This window comes from Bubalus kerabau, chromosome 15, assembly GCF_029407905.1.
Source record: "Bubalus kerabau isolate K-KA32 ecotype Philippines breed swamp buffalo chromosome 15, PCC_UOA_SB_1v2, whole genome shotgun sequence".
Classification (NCBI taxonomy): domain Eukaryota; kingdom Metazoa; phylum Chordata; class Mammalia; order Artiodactyla; family Bovidae; genus Bubalus; species Bubalus kerabau.
Genome location: NC_073638.1, coordinates 40,430,758 through 40,449,320, shown reverse-complemented (window position 1 = coordinate 40,449,320; position 18,563 = coordinate 40,430,758). Strand labels below are relative to the sequence as shown.

The following is an 18,563-nucleotide window of genomic DNA, read 5'->3' as shown; positions in this document are numbered from 1 at the left end:
CTTGCTGAGTTATAGGGTGAACTTTCCTGGTTTCATGCAGCAGAGAGTGTCCTGAGGGAGGCATTCTGGGTCAGAAAGACTCAGAGTCTGACAGGACTTCTGAGAACTAAACGGGTGTCAGTTCACGTGGGGTGGCAACACCTATTGCTCTCTAGTCTTCCAGTCCCCCAGCTCTCTGGAAGGTAACTGGTTACTTCCCTTTGGACATTCTGGCCTCAGTTTGAGCCCCCTCGCTCCCACTACCTGCACTTTAGTTTTGCTATAGTGAGTGTCTTGAGTCTCAGCAGAGGAGCCGTCTCCAGCTCTGCCATGACTGCCTGCTCACCATCTCCACTTTGCTCTCTGCACAGTCTCCAACTTAGATGTCCACCTCTGATCTTCCCCTGAGCCAGACAACACCCTTGGCCTTCACAGTCTCCGGAAATGGCAGTTCCCTTCTTCTTGTTGCTCAGCTCAGAGCCTTGGTTGGAGTCATTCTTGGCTCTTCTTTTCTTGGCCCTGCATCCAGTCCGCTAGTGAATTCCAAGTACAGCCAGACTCTGTCTGCATCTTACCACCTCCACGCTACTGCCTGGTCCCAACCACTGTTATCTCTTCCCAAGTCTTTCCGGCGACCTCCTACAAGCCCTCCTTATAGAGAGCTCTCCCTATGCCATTCAACCTATTTTCAACCCAACAGCTGGAGTAATTCTGTTAGAACTTAAATCTGATCTCTCCTATGCTCAAAACCCCAATGGCTGCCCAGCTCAGAGGCATATGGTGGAGTCAGACGGTTCTGTACAGTCTGGCCCCCGTTACTCTGACCTGCTCCGCCTCATATGCTGTGTCCCAGCCACGCTGGCCTCTGCCAGCGGCATTTGCGCTGGCTCTTCTCTCTGCCAGGAACACCGTTTCCTGGTATCCATATGACTGATCTCTTTGTTTCTGTGTCTCCCTCCCTGTGAGGTCCACCTTTAATACCACGACCTGCACCCCCAGCTCTCCTGATCCCCCTACCATTTATTTTTTCCATCATACTTATCACCTCCAACTGTATTATATAAGTCACTTACTACCTAATGTATTGTTTATGTTTTCCTTCTTGTCGAACATAAGCTCCTCAAGGGTGGGAGTCTTTGTTTCTTTGGAACACTCGTATACACCCATCAGGTAGACCAGTGCTTGGCACATAGCGGACCCTCGATAAATATTTGTGGAATATATAAAGGTCCTGCCTTCCAGCCTGGACCTCTGACTCCTCTGACTAGGGAGCCTGTGGCCATCTGGGGTCTGAGATGATCTTGCTGGTGTCAGGTCACAGGAGCAGAGAGAACCCGTGAGAGCAGTAGGCGTTGTGTCTTGCTACCTCTGCAGAGCCTTTGGATTGATTGGGAGAAGGGAGTTTTGGTTTAGCTTCCATTTTACCTCCAAGGGATATAATCTGCACACAGCCTCTCTTGGCTGCGTGTCAGAGCAAGTATGTCGGAAGCTGGAGGCCCAAGGTTGGCCAGCATGGGCAGGAGAAGAAAGAGGAGAAGAATCAAGATCTGGGGACTAAGGCTCCAAAGCTGGCACTGTGAGCCAAACACAAGTAGGAAAGTCAGCTTCCTCTCTGCCTTCGGGCCAATACACTGTTGGAAAGACACCGCATTCCCCATCCCTTCCTCCCAGCCCTGATGGAGGAGGCCTTGTTGCTCGGAGGGCTCAGGCCAATCTGGGGGCCCATCTGTAGCTGGTGTTTTCATGGTGTGTCTGGGCAGAGGGCTCTGTGAGATGAGCAGATCAGCTCTGCTGGGGGCTGTGAGCAAAGGAAGGGCTGGGTCCTCCTTCTGGTTGGCTTTTAGTTTACTTGAGTTGGTTTCTGCACAGAAGTTACTGCTAAAGCCAAGCAGGGTCCTTGGAGGACGACTGCTCACGCTGATTCAAAGCAGTAGAGGGTGAGCCCGAGTACACATGTCTGCACACAAACATGCCCCATGGTCAGCCCGGGGATGCCTTATGGGAATGCCACTGGGCAGGAGAGCCATGCCCCAGCATGGCAGGTGGGCCCAGGGCCACCCATCAGTGTACTCATCCCCTGAAAGCCCCTGGAAACTGGGGTTCCTGGTAGTGTACTCTCCTCCAGGATGACAACTGTGCTCTTTAGACATCTGTGCCTTTGTCTTTGAAAGGGACATGCACTGCAAAGGCCCTTGGTACTAGACCGACAGATCCCTCCTAGGGCAGTTGGGTGGAGGGAATGCTGGACACAGGCTCCTTCCCAGGGCTCTCGCCCATCCTGCTGGGGCCTGTCCGTGTCCCCTCACTCATCACAGTCCAGGAGACTGCACTATGCTTAGTACCCTGGACAGCTGCCTGTTTGCTCGTGGGCGCACTCCCTGCCTTTCCCCTGCTCTGCTCTATATTAGAGGTGTGAGTGAGTGAGTGAAGTCGCTCAGTCGTGTCCAACTCTTTGTGAGTCAATGGACTGTAGCCCACCAGGCTCCTCAATCCATGGAATTTTCCAGGCAAGAATACTGGAGTGGGTTGCCATTTCCTTCTCCAGGGGATCTTCCCAACCCAGGGATTGAACCCGGGTCTCCCGCATTGCAGGCAGATGCTTTACCATAGAGGTGTAACCCTGCAAACTACATCTCCCAAGCTCCTTTGCAACTGGCTTCCTATTAAGTTTGACTGTGGAGACATTACTAGTGAGGGATTGGAGGGTGGGATCAAGGGAGAGCCAGGGTATTCCTCCATCACTCTGCATCCCAGGCAGTGGTGTGCACTTCCCATGGTACCCACCACCTACTGTGTGGCCCTGGCCTCCGGGCTCATAGCACCAGCTCCTCCCAGAGTCCCCCTCGCCAGTAGCTTCCTATTATTACTCATCTGTGCGTTGCCTTGTCATCCCTATTTGACTTTTCCGTCAAATAACTCAAAAAAACTTTGACCAATCATTATTCGTTTCCTTTATTAACTTTACTCTGTTGAACTCCCTGACTTGGGTTCTATTTTCTTGACTGATAAACTTTCATTGCTCTTGTTAAACTTCTCTCTTCCAAGAGAACAATGGGCAAGAGAGCAGAGGGAGCTTTTACAAGCCCAGAGCCAAAAGTGGCTCTGGCAGTTAGGAGCTGTGTGACCTTGGACCAGTGAGATAACACCTCTGAGTTTCAGTTTCCTAATCTGTAAAACAGGCTTAATGACAGTACCCAGCAGAACCTGTTGCTTCGTTGTTTTCCTGGGTTCTGGAGGAGAGTGGAGGGTCTCCAGACTTGGGGAGAAAATGGGAACAAGTTTGCCAGCAGAGAGAGGGGCAAGGCCTGGAGGGGCCTGGACACAAAAGAGCCTCAGGACTTGGCTGCTTGGGGCCAAGTGAGGATAGACATTTCCCTGGAGACACTGCCTGCCTCTGCCTCTGGAGTCTCCTCTTTCTCCAGGGAGCAGGTGTCTGGCCTCAGCAATGGGAGGAGACTGAGATGCTCAGCTCTGAGCAGATCTCCTTCCCTCCAGGAGACTGGGGAGGCTGCCCTGGGAAGGGCTGGATCATCCTCACCCTCCACAACCAGACACCTCCTCCCCTGGCAGCTCCCAGCCCCACTGAATTCTCCCTATGAGCTCCGATGACTTCAGGCAAAGCCTAGGACAAAGAGCAGCTGGGCCTGGGGGAGGCGGCACCAGTGAGCACACCCAGGCCCTTCACCTGGGGCTGGTCACAGACACGTTGCTCTGTGTCCAGGGCTGGCTGATCCCACTCACCCTTGGGGTGGCCCTGGTTGAGTTACTCTGGTCTCTGCATTCTGCCACTCATGCAGTGAAGATGATCATAGCATCTTTTCAGGATGGGGGGATATCAGAGAAGATGAATGTAAACTCCTAAACAGGCATGTGGCCCCAGGTGATGAGTTGGGGCTGCTTTTGTTATTGCTTTTCGATTACTTCCATTACAAGTACTAGTACCACCAGAACTACCACTACTGGTCTGGCTAGGGATCCTCAGGGGAATGTGAAGAAGTATCTGGAATAGAAGCTTGAGTGGAAATTACCTCTTGGGGCAGCGCTGAACCTGAGGCTCAGCGGTTGCCTGGGCCTTGTGGGGCAGAAGGAAGGGAGGAGCATGTTCTCCTTGGGGGTCTTCTACCTGAGCGAGGTGGTGACCAGAGGAAGCACCACCTTCTTTTCCACAAGTCTCCATGACCAGGTGCCCCCTGGCCCCTGCCCCTCCACTGATACCCGGGCTCCCCTGTGAGAGACACTGGCCCCAACCCTGCTGCACTGGGGGATCTTCATTCAGCCACATCCCCACCCCTCCAGAAGCCATGGAGGCAGCCTTACTCTGATCTATCCCTCAGCCCTGCTGGCAAAGACAAAACTCTCCAGGAGAGAGAAGGAGAAGGAGGAAAGCAGACCCCGGGTGTTCTTGCAGGTTTGGGCTGGCCTCTGAGATATAGTGGGTGTGTGTCTGCCGCCTGGCACAGCTCACCTCCACTGCCTGCAGCCGCCCATGGGGCCAAACTGCTCTCCACTCCCTCTCCCCTCTTCTCCGCCCTGTGTACTCAGCTGATAGGTCTCCTCCAGTCATCACAGCTGCCTCCTCACTGGTATCCCTCTCTCCTCTCTCCTCCTTGTGGGTCCTTCCATCCACCTTCCCCTCTGCAACCAGAGCTGTCTTTCTCGGAGGCAAATCTGATGATGCCAACTGCCAGCCCCCAGCCCTTCAGTGGTTGCTCCCAGAGCAAAACCCACCCTTCACCTCGCCATTCCCGGTCTGTGTCAATGCAGTCATTTCCCACTGGCTTCTTTTCTCTACGCTCTTGCCCTCCAGTCGCGTGGACTTAGTTTCCATTCCTATGCAGGTGGCAGTGTTTTCCCACTTGGTTTTTGCTCCCAGGGGTCTGCCCCCTGGAGCACCACCTCTCCTTTCCCTGTTCAAATCCTACCCATCCTCAAGCCCCATTGAAACGGTGCCTTGTAACCAAAATCTTCATTGCATGGAAGTTTGACCTCCCTCCACTCACACCTCATTTGGCCTCACTCTTCTGGGTCTAGCTTATAACACAGGTATTTGTGAACAGACCTTCTTTTTCCTGTGGGGCAGAAAGAGGCGCTTTGAGGCAGACCATGGCTGACTCATCTTCAAATCCCCAGTACAACCTGGATCAGAGAAGAGCACAGTAGCTTCCGCTGACTATGCAAATAGCTGCACACACAGCTCACAGGCACACACATCTATACTCACAGTGAACCATGTATAGAGCCAGGTCTCTGCGGCAGCAACTCTGTGTAACAAGCCTCCCAAACCTTAGTATCGTGTAATGTCATTTTTTCTTGCTTGTGGGTCTCTGGCTTGGCTGAGTGGCTCTGCTTCAGGCTGCAGGTGTAAAGGTAGCCGGGGATTCCATGGGATCAGCCAGGCTGTAGGCTGGCTCCAGATCTGCCCCATGTGCCACAGTCAGGGACCCTAGGCTGAAAGGGCAGTAATCACCAGGGACAAGCTCTTCACATGGCCAGCAAACAGGAGTGCAAGTGGACTAGCCAAACAGCAAGGGCATTGAAAGCTGCAGCTCACATCATGCCCACTGATTTCTGCTGGTCAAAGCAAGTCTCAGGGCCAAGCCTCAGGGCAACTGGACAGAGAAGTTCACCCCACCTCTTTAGTGGGAAGGACTGCAAGGTCATAGGACAAACTACAACTCTGTTATGGGGAGGGACTGAAGAACTGGGGACGCATCCCAGTCCAAACTCATAGAATAACCTCCATGCATATTGGGGCCCATTTGCACTACTGTTCTGCTCACAGACATACAGACTAGGCCTTGTCCTCTGATGAAATATACTACTGAGTGCTGGTCTCTTAACCTCTCTGTACACCTGTTTTCTCAGCAGCAAAATAGGGATAATACTTCTTTTCCTAGAATCTTGTGTGACACTTAATAGACTTATTACATGCTAAAATTCTCATAAAAGTACTCAGTAAAAGCTGCTGCTATTATTATTACTACATAGTCACACATTCAATTACAACACTTACTCCCCAAATGCATCCCCTCCATCTACAGCCTCACCAATGCAGAAGGGTGCATACATGTCCTCACAAGCAAGCATGCACTGTACCAGGGCTTACAAACCAGTGACCACCTGGCTGCATCTGCTTGTAAACATGTGTTATTGGACCTGTACAATATTTTTAAATGTGCAACTTTGCACATAAAACTCAAAATGAATTATCTTCACAGATGGTCAGTAGAATTAGGGAGTAGATAACATTTCCCAGAAAGAGCGTGTGGGTGAAAAAATGAGAGGGCCTAGGTGGAAGCATGAAGAACCTATCATTTAAGGGTTGGCTAGAAGGCAGAATGGTTGAGATGGAACGGTCTGCAAGGCAGGGAGAGAAAGTGAGCCTGGGAGCAGCATGGAGCAGAGTGCAAGAGCTGCAGGAGGGCCCCAAAGCCCAGTGAACTGGATTTAGAAACAAGGAGGGCACTAGGGACTCCGTTGGGGTCATTTGGATAGTGGAGGTATAGGCAGGATTATAGGGGATTGAGGAGTGAGTGATGCGAGCTGAAGAAATGGAGAAAGTGAGTGCAACAAACTCTTCCAAGAAGACTAGCGAGGAAGGAAGAAGAGTTGGCTGGGAGCGGGGATGGGAGGACTGGGAGTAAAAACAGTTTTCTTAAAGTGGTAGAGTATGTAAACGCTTATGGAAAAGATGCAGGAGACAAAGACTTAATGGCACAGGGAAGAAGAGATAATGACCTTGGGGGATGTGTAGGGGGAACCAAGATCAAGTGCAGTGTCATCCTTAGGAGAAAGGACTCCTTTCCCACTGTGACCAGAGAGGACGTCACTGAGCTAGTCAATGGCCAAGAGGGAACTGGGGCCCGGGCTGCCTGTCTTGCTCTTTTATTCACCAACTGATTCATTGATTCATTTAACAGGTATTTATTGAGCATCTACTCTTCACCAGGCACAATACTAGCAAGAAAGAAATGGGCAAAAATCACTGCCTTTATTCTCGGCAGGGGAGAGAGAGAGAACAACAAAATGAATGGGAAATGTGTGTAGTTCATTAGAAGGTGTGATATGCTATGGATAAAAGTAAAAGGAAAGGAGAGCCCTGAGGGTGTGGGTCCCCGTTTGAGGAGGATGACTGGGGTCACCTACTTGAGAAGGCGACAGCTGGCTGAAGGCTTGAAGGTAGTGGGTGAGCAAGCCCTGCTCTTTGGGGATAGTGTCTCCGAGGAAGAGGCAAGAACCTCTGAGCTGGGGGCTGAGACCGGGGCGGGCTGAGTGTGGGAGAGTCAGCATGGTGTTCATGTGGTCGGAGCAGAGAGCCGGGGGAAGCACTGGAAGATGAGATCACAGGGATCCTGGGGGATTGTGAGAGGAGGTGGTGGTATTGTCTGACTTTCTTTTTTTTTTTAGTTTTTAAAAACTTTTTAACTAGAGGATAATTGCTGTACAATGTTGTGATGGTTTTTTGCCGTACATCAACATGAATCGGCCATAGGTATACCTATGTCCCCTCCCTCTTCAAGCCCCCTCCTACCTCCTTCCCTATCCCACCCCTCTAGGTTGTCACGGAGCACCAGCTTTGGGTTGCCTGCATCATACAGCAGTTTTAACAGTCACTCGGCAGCTGTTGTGAACAGACTGAAGGGTGGGCGCAGCCAGAGGGAAAGCAGGGAAACCAGCAGCGTCTGTATCTATAATCTAGACGAGATGGTGACCACTGGGGCCAGGGTGGTAGCAGAGGAGGTGGTGACAGGTGCCTGGATTCCTGGCATATTTTCAACGTAGAGCCAACAGGATCTGCTGATAGCTCGAGTGAAGAGTGAAAGAATGAACGGAGTCAAGAATGCCACTGCAGTGTTGACTGGAGCAACCAGCGGGCCCCAGTTGCCATTTACGGAGATGGGAGGGCCATGGGGAGGCAGGCTGGGGGAGAGGTGGAGACGGAGATTTCCATGCGTGTGAGGTTAAGGTATCTATTGGACATCTCCCTGGAGATGCCAAGAAAGCCTTGGTGTGCATGCATCTACATTCAGGGGAATGTCCACGTTGGACAGAGAGATGTGCGAGTCCATGCTGCCTGGGGTTATTTAAAGTCATGAGACTGAATAAGGTCATCAAGGACATGAGTGTAGATGAGAAGAGAAGCAGTTCAAACACTGAGTCCTGGGACCTTCCAGTGCTAACGGGTCAGGTCCTGGGGAAAGGGGAACACTGAAAGAAACAGAGAAGGGGATAGCCAATGCGGAGGAGGGAGCCAGCTATGCTGTCCTGAAAGAAAAACTGCTTCTAGAAGGAGGAAATGATCAGCTGGGCCAGAGGCTGCTGGTGTGTCAAGTAAGAGGAGAAATGAGAAGCTACCGCTGGGTTTAGCAGCACAGTGTGATTTTGACAAAAGCAGTACAGAGTCTGGTGGGCCCTCTGCACGTTTCAACCCTCCTTTATGGGTTAAATGGGATGGTGTGTATGTTCATGCCCAGCACACAAGATGTGTGCTCTAAATGCTGGGATGTCTGGTGGGCTGAGTGGTGGGGACCCGGTGATGGCATGGAGGAGGAGGTCTATCTTGGAGTGCCCACCCAAGCCTCTGGAGGAAGGGCAGGCTCCCTGCAGGGCTGTCCGTTCCCACCATCTCTCTAGACCCTCTTCTCCTTTCAACAGATGAGCCGACCTCCCCCAAGAAGCCCAAGAGCGTCCCGGAGCCCGAGCCTGGGGATGTGGCAGGGGGAGCCGCCTCCCCCCTGCCCTCTGAGTGGACCGCAGTGAGAATCGGCCCTGGGGAGGATGTAGTTGGACAGGACGTGCTGGCCGTACGCGTCCTGGTCACCAGCGATGACAGCAGGTACGCTCCCACTGCTGTAGGACGGGGGCAGGGTGGGCTGGGCAAGCAGACAGCTCTGGGGCACTAGTCTTCTCCCTACTCACTTGCAGCTTGGTTCCTTTTGAGGATCATGAGGAGAGACTATTCCAGGCCCCTCTCCTCAGCTTGGAGATGGTGGTCTTCTCACTTATGTGGCATTTTCCTTCTATGTATGAGTGCATGCCGAGTCACTTCAGTAGTGTCCAACTCTTTGTGACCCTATGGACTGTAGCCCACCAGGCTCCTCTGTCCATGGGGATTCTCCAACCAAGAATACTAGAGCAGGTTGCCATGCCCTCCTGCAGGGATTCTCCCCGACCCAAGGATCAAAACCTGCATCTTTTATATCTCCTGCATTGGCAGGCGGGTTCTTTACTGCCTGGGAAGCCCCTTCCTTCTATATATGAAAGAAAGAAAGAAAGTGAAGTCGCTCAGTCATGCCTGACTCTTTGCGACCCCATGGACAGTAGCCTGCACCAAGCTCCTCTATCCACAGGATTTTTCAAGGCAAGAGTACTGGAGTGGGTTGCCATTTCCTTCTACGTGTGAAGTGAAGAAGTGAAGTTGCTCAGCCGTGTCCGACTCTTTGCGACCCCATGGACTGTAGTCTACCAGGCTCCTCCCTCCATGGGATTCTCCAGGCAAGAGTACTGGAGTGGGTTGCCATTTCCTGCTCCAGGGGATCTTCCCGACCCAGGGATGGAACACGGGATTCCCGCATTCCAGGTAGATGCTTTAACCTCTGAGCCACCAGGGAAGCCTTCTATGTATACCTGTGTCTAAATTTCCTTGTAAGGAAAATCATAAGGACTCCTGCCAGATTAGGCTTCCCTGGTGGCTCAGATGGTAAAGAATCTGTCTGCAATGCAAGACACCCGTGTTCAGTCCCTGAGTGGGAGAGATCCCCTGAAGAAAGGAATGTCAACCCACTCCAGTATTCTTGCCTGGAGAATCCCATGGACCAGGGAATCTAGTGGGCTACCATCCGTGGGGTCACAAAGAGTCGGACATGACTGAGCGACTTTCACTTTCACCTGCCAGATTAGATTAGGGCCCACCCTGATGACTTCATTTTACATTAATGACCTCTGTAAAGACCCTGTCTCTAGAAGCAGTCCCATTCCCAGGTACTTGGAGTTAGGACTTCTTATGAATCTGGGGGACACAGTTCGGCCCAGAACCAAGCCAGAGGCTGGGTGCCAGGCACAGAGGTAACTAAACTACAGCCCTTTCCCTGGAAGCCCTCTGTCTGATGGAGGCAGTGCTGGGCAGGGCACAGCGTGGTGGGGGTGGGAGAGTGCAGGCCCCCAAGCTCACCTGTTCTGTCCCTCCCCCCTCCAGCTCCGATGCAGAGCTGGACCATGGTGACAGTGAGGCCTCCAATGCGGAGCCCTCTGACGAAAGACCCCAGCGACCGGAACTCCAGCTCCCACCCCTCCTGAAGCCCCTCACCCGGCACAGCTCCCTGAGGGAGGCCCTGCCCAGGGCAGTGTCTCCACACAACCTCGGGGAGCCCGAAGCTGAGCCTGGTGAGTAGAGAGCCTGCCTGGGAGAGAGACAGGCTTGCCTGACCCTGGGACACGGGGGCAGGAGTGGGGAAGGGGGACCGAGACTCTCCCGGCCAGTGTTTCCTCATGGGGGACCGTGGGACAGTACGTCTGGCCCTCAGGCTCAGAGGCGGTGGAGCTGGGACACTGGGGGTGAGGGGACTGGACGTAGGGCCAGCCTCCCTCTCCACAGGAAGCTTTGGAATCTCAAGTGGGGAGGTGGCAGAGGGGCCTGACTGGCTGTCGTGTGTCACAGGCAGAGATAAGGGCTGGGGGATGGCCTAGGACCCTCTCGCCTGGAGCAGTCTTCTCTGTGAATATCTCCTGAGGGGCCCTCTGGCATCCCGTGGCCCACGAGGGAAGGTCCAGCTGCTGTTGGACCACAGGTAGCCCTGGGCAGCGGAGTTTCCCTGGGGGCGGCACTGCCAGTGCCTGGGGCCTGTGGAATGTGTGGTAACAAATGCCCTGTCACCGAGAGCTGTATTGGTCAAGGCTTTGCCTGTACATGGCACCACTCCATCCTCAGGATGACCCTGTGAGGTAAGTAGCATGAAGCCCAATTTACAGGTGTACAAACGGACTGTTTTCCCAAGGACTCACAGCTTAGTGGGTGCTGGGTGCTCCACACTCTAAGAAGTAGTTGTATTCAGCACTCCAGCTTGTTTTAGTAAAGGTGGCCTCGGATTGAGTGTTCTGAGTTAGTCAAGAGTGACTGCTAACCCGTGGGTGTGAAGAAGCAGGCTAACAGCAACCTGCCCCCGTCAGGACCAATGGCCTGAGCGTCCCTGGGAAGAGCCGTAGCGCCACTTGTCCTGTGCTGCCCTCTGGTGGCCGAGAGCAGAACTTCCACGTGAACCTAGACATGTTCTCGGGAGTAATGGTTTCACAGGAAGACCAGAGCTGGGGCTGGAATCCTGGAAATTCTGGGTTTACCCTCCCATGTGAGCTGTTTTTTAAAAGGACAAATTGTCCTCCAAACACATTTGCTCAGGACCATTTGTGGTGCGGTGCTATCCAGAGAGGATTAGCACATGCAGAGGACAGAGGCTTGGGTACCGCAGGCCTCTCCCTCTCCCTGGGCTCCAGCCTCCTCAGTTACGTATATGAAGCCTGCCCGCCTTTCATTTCTTCCCTCCATTTCTTCTCTCTCCTCGATTGCCAGGGGATTTTAGGCAACTTACAAGAGAGGCATAAAACAAAATTGTGTGTCTCTCTATATGAAAGAGCGTCTCAAGATAAAGTCTCAAGATACCTATATATATGTGAAAGCGAAAACCAGTTTAGGAGGTATAGACCTCAGAGAGGCAGACCATGATCCTAAACTGATGCTCTAGTGGGATCATTTGATACTGAGTTTTCCTGAAGCCGCAGTTCAAATGGAAACAGACAATCATTTCTCATTATTCACAAGGGAAAAATACACTGGTTTGCAGTAGGTCTCAGTCCCACTTTTCCTAATGCTTCACCCTATGGAAATTTCCTGAGAGGGATATTCCACCTTGTCTTGAACAATGGCTCTGCAGAAAATGCAGCCATAGTTTTCCCAAGGCTGTTTTATGCAGCGCCCCTTGCTGGCAGGTAAGAGCATGACAGCGAAGCGTGACAGCTAGAGCGTTTCTCCCAGGATGGGGTGGGGTGGAGAGATCAAGGCAGTGAGCCAGAGCATTTTGTTTGACAGTCCAGTTTAATTCCAGAATAAGAAACCTAGTAGACAGAAGTGGATAGACCTCATGACTTTCAAGCAATCTTCTGTCGGTTTTGTCTTCCTCCATCGTGGTTTCCACCATTGCCAAGCAGACCACTTCGTAAGGTTACAATCTCGGACACAGTCTAAGTGCTGTGTTTTGTGTTGCTGGTTATGGTGAGTCTGCCACTGTAGCAGGTGATGTAGGGTTGACATCATGTTGCGGGTGTTATAGGGTTTCGTTAATCACACTTTTCACCTAGATAAATGGCTCAGAGTTTAGCTGAAGGGATGCTGAAAAATACCAGGACATCACTTTAAAAAGACTCCATTTGTACACCGAATGTACACCATTTGTACACCATGCTCAAAGCAGCATTTTTTACAATAGCAGAAAGGTTAATGACCCAAATGTCCATCAACAGGTGAATGGACAAACAAATCATGCTATATCCACACAATGGAATGTTATTCATCTTTAAAAAGGAATGAAATTGCAACACATGCTATAACATGGATGGACCTTTAAGTTATTATGCTAGGGAAACTAAGCCACAAGACAAGTATTGTATGATTTCACTTCTATGAGGCATCCAGAATAGTTCAAGTCATAGAGGCAGGGAGTATAGAAAAGTGGTTACTAGGGGCTGGGGGAAGAGGGTGGCTAGGGATTATTGTTTAATGGAGACCGGCTTTCATTTGGAATGAAGAACAAGTTCTGGAGATGGATGGAGGTATTGTTTGCACAATGATGCAAATGTACTTACTGCCACTCAACTCTACACTTAAAAATGGTTAACATGGAGATTTTAATATTATATATGTTTTATCACCTTTGAAAGGACTCTGGGACTGCCTCAGCTCATCAAGGAACCTATCGCCTTCTCAAAGTTTTTTAGCATAGAGCATGTCCATGATGATGGTTTAAAATAGAACTTGAGCCCTGTCTAATAGAGGTCAGAGAAAACACTCCATAATGCTCCCCTAAACACCATGTTCAGTGGTTCCTAAATAATACCATTTAAGAGACAGGTTTCTAGGTTCCCTCCTTCAGAGACTCAGATGTCTTGGGTCTAGAGTGGGGCCCAATATCTGCATTTGCATAAGTGCCCCAGATGCTGCCAGGAAAGAGGGCCACCACAGAGGCCAAATTTGAGGGCCCAGTGTGGGAATGGGATACATTTATATCCTGCTGCCCACTCTCAGGCCCCAAATGGCCAAGACCCATTTTTTCTGCCTGTGATGTTCATTTTGCTCAGCTGATTCTCAAGGCCCAGCCCACAGCATCCTGCAAGTGTGTTTCCATTGGAACCAGGACAAGAGGAGGGGTCATGGCCATGGATTGTACAGGGGTTCAGTTAAAATTGAAAGGGCTGGGGACTCTGGGGGTAACACGGAAAGAGGTTGCTGTTTTCTACAGCTTCCAGGCTTCAGTGAGAGCAGCTCTGGTTCCGCTATGACATAGTTGTGGCATTGATGTTAGACTTCAGCTTCAAAGAGCTGCTCTGCTAAAAACAGATGTATTATATATGCCTGTGTACATATAGGCATATATGTATACATGTATGCACATAAACATGTAAGTACACATGCTTATTACCAATGGGTGAGTTAGAATGATGGCACTTAATTTGAGATCTTTTCTGAAAGAGGGCATTACCTGGCCCCCAGCAGTGTCTCAATAACTGTTTGATGACTGAATGAATGAAAACTTGGAGGTGTGTGTTATAGAGACAGGGACAGCCAGAGTAAAGGAAGGGGCTCAGTCAATTATGACCATGAGTCTATTAGCTCTTGGTAAATGGGCCATAGGAGACAACTCCCTATTTGTCCTATCCATTTAACAGACTCTTCCTCCCTCCTCATCTCCCCTGCCTTTTTCTTTTTCCCACCACAGCTCTGCAGCGGGCCAATAGCTTCCAGTGTCCAGCTCCCAGCGAATACCAGAGTGGGAGAAGATTCCAGTCCAGTGAGTCATGAGCTCCCTGGGGAAGGTGGGGGCGGGCAGGAGCTGTCTGATTAATTCTCAGGGGCAGCTGTTCTCACTCCTCACATGTCCTCTCTGAACTGGCCTCCTGGATGTGAGGGGAAAGGAAAGAAATGTATGTTTGACTCTATTTCCACTGCTCACTAGACAAAGCACTTTCCAATGGATTTTCTACCTTCAGCGAGCCTTAGAACGTTACAACTGTACTTGAAAGGGACCCGAGCTCCAAGCTTCTTGAAACAAAGATGAAGCTGTGGCCCAGGGGCTCTATACATTTTGGTTCAGTTCACTGGAACTGGGCTGGGGCTGTCAGCTTAACCTTGAGCAGTAGTGGGTAAAGCAATGAAAGAACACGCACCCACACACACCCATCCACCCACCCACCCCCTACTTCTTCCTCTGAGCAGGCTACCAGGACCAGGACCTGCAGCAGGTGCCAAGGCAGCAGGCTCCCACTAGGGGGCGCAATGACTGCGCGCACGGTTGGCGACGTCCCAGGGCCCTCCCGCGCCTGGCGCCACCCTAGTTACCAAGCAGAGATTTCCCTCTTCAATCTTGAGAGCGGGCACGGACTCTTCATCTGATTCCAAGCCCATCGCTGCCCTCACACTCCCTCTCCAGACTTTGCTCTAAGAGAGATGGGCCCAGGAAAGCCTTGGGTTAGACCAAAAAAAAAAAAAAAAAAAAAATATATGAAGTTGGAATAAATAGCGTGCTAGTTTAGTTAACGTCTTCCTTCTGAGTCATCACTGACTCCTGGCCAGTGAGTCATTCTCCCCGAAACCCCAAGACCTGCAGCCCCTTTCCCTTGGGCCAGGCTGGGACAATGGGCACTTCTGGACCAGGGCCCCACACTTGGGCAGGCCTGAGAAGGGAAACGCTACCCACTCCAGTATTCTGAGACCAGGGAACAACCTAAAATGACTCTTGAGCCATTCTGTAGTTCCAGGCAGGGAAGGTAAGGGGGAGGAGGGAATTAACCTTCAGTGAAGGCCCAGGTCAGGCCTTTTTCACATGTTATCTCATTTACTCCCCCACCTCAACCTCTCCCCAGCCACGGGAATTCTACGGGTGGGTCGATTTGGGCGCAGATTCTGTCCAGCACTTCCAGCTTTCTTTACTGAGTGCCACTGGTTTGAGGGGTCTGGCCTCGCCCTCAAAGAGTCCTGGTCGGGCGGTGAGGGGTGGGGGGCGGTGGGAGCTGGGAGTCTGGTAGGTGACCCTCCCAGCAGGGTGGGGGATCCTGGAGGAGGCACAGGGGAGAGGAGACTGCTAAGCAGTGGCGTGGTTTCTCAGCTATGTCTTTAGTTAACCCAGGAGTATCAGCTGTTGCTTCTCAAATGTATATAAAAGCTGGTTTGAGAGCCAGCCTCGAGTTTGAATCATTTCTAGGGGCTAAGTGCTTAGTATGGGCCTGGCGCAGAGGAGGCACCCAGTCCTTGCCTACAGAATGAATAAATGAATTAACGGAGGAACTAGCTAAAGAATCCGGGACCAAGCTGGTTGAACTGAGTGTAGGAGCAGAGAACATGACTTCAGCCTGAGCAGGCTCCACCCCTAGAGGGCACTCCAAGACTTTGGGAGGATTTAAGAATTGCCTACGCTCCAAATTTGGAGAAGCTGCACCCTGGGATCCCAGTCTTTGTGAAAATCTCCAGAGCCATCTTTCCAGTCATCTTCACTGTGCCCAAAAGGAAACCCAGTAGGCAAGGCTGGTCCTGAAGAAGGGAGCAAAGCTTGGAGTACTGTCTCATCTATCCCTTCACTGGCCTGTTAAGGCTGGCTCGGGCTCCAGCCCCAGACAGGTGGATGGAGTGGGCTGTGTGCCTGCCCTTATTACTCTCCCTCAGCTGACCACACTCACCAGAATGATTTCTAGGATCAGAGGGAAATGCCTCTATTGCCAGAGGGCCCAAAGAAGAGGCAGCTGACCCAGGGAGGATATGGGGGGAGCTGCAATCTGGATTCTGGTCTGTTCATCAACCCCCTTTGCACGATGGGACTGAAAGGGCCAGTGGCACCCAGGATTGAGGCTCCCGCAGAGGTCAGGGCAGCCCTGGCTGGACCATGCCAAGGTTTCAAGCAAAACAAGAAAGGGCCAGCAAAGAAGGATGTGAGTTGTAAGTGAAAATGAAGCCTCTGGGCCCCGAGTTGCAGAAGTCCTGGCCAGGGTGGGTATGTGCAGTCTCCCCTGAAACACGTCAGCAGTTCAGCAATGCCTTTATTGGACACCACCTGTGTGCATGGGAAGAAGGGAATGGAATTCATATTTAGCTACCATGTGGCATTTAGGGCTTCCCTGATAACTCAGTTGGTAAAGAACCTGCCTGCAATGCAGAAGACCTCAGTTAAATTCCTGGGTCAGGAAGATCTGCTGGAGAAGGTTTAGGCTACCCACTCCAGTATTCTTGGACTTCTCTGTGGCTCAGCTGGTATAGAATCCGCCTGCAATGCAGGAGACCTGGGTTCGATCCCTGGGTTGGGAAGATCCCCTGGAGTAGGGAAAGGCTACCCACTCCAGTATTCTGGCCTGGAGAATTCCATGGACTGTATAGTCCATGGGGTTGCCAAGAGTCGGACACGATTGAGTGACTTTCACTGTTCACTGTGGCATTTACCTTGTGCTCTGCACTGAGCACCTCTTTTTAATCCCATTTTATTTCTTCAGCTTCCCCATGAAGCGCTAGGCTTCCCAATTTTCAGATGAGAAACCTGAGAGTTACGTGACTCGCTCAGTACCAGCCGGCTGGCGTGGGTGTGAAGGGGGTGGTGTTCCAGGCTCCCGGTACCATCCTCTGAGGGAACCCAAAGGCCTCGGTGGGTGAGATTTCCGGTCGCCTCTCAGCTGCGCTCTGGCGCCCCCTTCCTCCCCCAGGCTGTGACTGGAATGGCAGGTGCGTTGCTTCCCCCATCTCCTCAGGGCCGCCTCCCAGTTCTGAGGCCTCACTCTTGAGGCCATGTGTGGAGAGAGACCCCACTCACTGGGTGGGGGTGGGAATTAGATGAAGAGAGGGGGGAGCTCCCAGGTCATGACCTTGAGAACCCCAAGGCTCTCCTGTCAGCTTGGTTCCCAAGGTGTCCTGACTCTGTATCAGAAGGTTCCCAGATTGCTCCTCAGGGGAACAAAGAGGCAGTCTGTGGAGCTGAGGGGACTTTGGGACAAGTTCAGGAGTTTGATTCAGGAGATGGCAGAAAGAGGAGAATGAGGGGGCGAGGAAGAGGAGGAGAAGGAATTTAGCAGGAATTTGGCAAGTCCAGGACAGGAAGCACAGCAACAACTGACTCACAGCTTTTGCCTTTTTAGGCTCGAACCATCTAATTGTGGACTGAGATGGGGGTTCGTTGGGGTAACAGGCAGGCCGGCCAGCTGCCCACCCCCACCCGTGTCAGCTCCTGGCAGCCAGTGTGGCCTTTGTCCCAAGCAGCTCCTTCCTGCCACTCTCAGACCTGTTTCCCTGAGTTAACGTTTCCCCCTGGAGCTCTTCCGTTGGGAAGCTTGCTGGCCGTGTGTGTGGCCGGCTTTTCATAGCCCAGGCCTGGGATGCATGCTCCAACATGCTTGCATTTGAGAGAGGAAAGCAGGTCAGAGTGCTGACAAACCCCCTGTGTGGCTCCCTGGTGGTCTGGAAGGAACTCCTCTTGTGGTGAGCTTGGGTTTGGCTTGGCCTGGATGGGTCCCAGAGGAGGGACCTCTCAGCCAAAGCTCTGGGGAAACTGGGGCCAGGGGATCATGTTAAGAAGCAAGCTGAAATCTCACACCTTGGAGGGAAATGGAAATGGGTCAGCCGAGCAGCCAGAAGTAAGGATTCTGACAAGAATGGATAGACAGACAGGTGTTCCTGCGAGGTTCCCTGGAGAACAGCCTTTATGTGTCTGGGGGGCTTACGGGAGAGCTGGCTGGGCTGGTGGGTCAGACACTTGATGCGTAAATCTGCAAGTGAGCATGGCATCTTCTGAATCCCTTTGAGGACTGGTTACTGAAATGGTGTGATAGGGAAAGAAAACTCTTGAGAGTTTAGGTTTGTTGCTGTTGAGTCGCTAAGTCTTGTCCGACTCTTTTGTGACCCCACGGACTGTAGCCCACCAGGCTACTCTGTCCATGGGGTTTCCCAGGCAAGAATACTGGAGTTACCATCTCCTTCTTCAGGGGATCTTCCTGACTCAAGGATTGAACCCATGACTCCTACATTGGCAGGCGGATTCTTTACCACTGAGCCAGCAGGGAGGCCCCGATTTAAGGTTCCTAGAGGGTACGTGTGCACACGTGGTGCATGCACTCAGGAGAGAGGGAATGAGATTGATCTTGTAGGCGACATCTGTTAGAACTCGGTTCTAACTAGACTAATTGATTTCAGCTCCCACAGTTCAGAATGAGGCCCATCCTCAGTCCCAGGCACGCTCCTTTCTCCTGTCCATCTGAGCACATGCACTCTCTCTTGCTTGTTCCCTGACCAACAGGAGCTTGGCATGAACCCCACTCCATATGCTTCAGATGCTTTGATGCTCATTACG

The 18,563-nt window shown here is 51.8% G+C and overlaps 1 protein-coding gene and 1 long non-coding RNA gene across 2 annotated transcripts in view; one reads left to right on the top strand and one right to left on the bottom strand.

The window, feature by feature from the left end:
• MICAL2 (microtubule associated monooxygenase, calponin and LIM domain containing 2) overlaps nucleotides 1-18,563 on the top strand; it is a 244,115-nt gene that overhangs the window by 158,088 nt on the left and 67,464 nt on the right. The window contains exons 27-29 of the mRNA XM_055548613.1: nucleotides 8,635-8,815; nucleotides 10,175-10,362; nucleotides 13,962-14,033. Of these exons, the coding sequence (XP_055404588.1) occupies nucleotides 8,635-8,815; nucleotides 10,175-10,362; nucleotides 13,962-14,033 (441 nt within the window). The remainder of the gene's footprint in view (nucleotides 1-8,634; nucleotides 8,816-10,174; nucleotides 10,363-13,961; nucleotides 14,034-18,563) is intronic.
• LOC129628941 (uncharacterized) lies at nucleotides 16,079-16,924 on the bottom strand. The gene is made up of 2 exons (XR_008703014.1): nucleotides 16,670-16,924; nucleotides 16,079-16,286 (listed from the first exon to the last, which is right to left on the bottom strand). It is a non-coding gene; the product is annotated as an uncharacterized LOC129628941 (long non-coding RNA).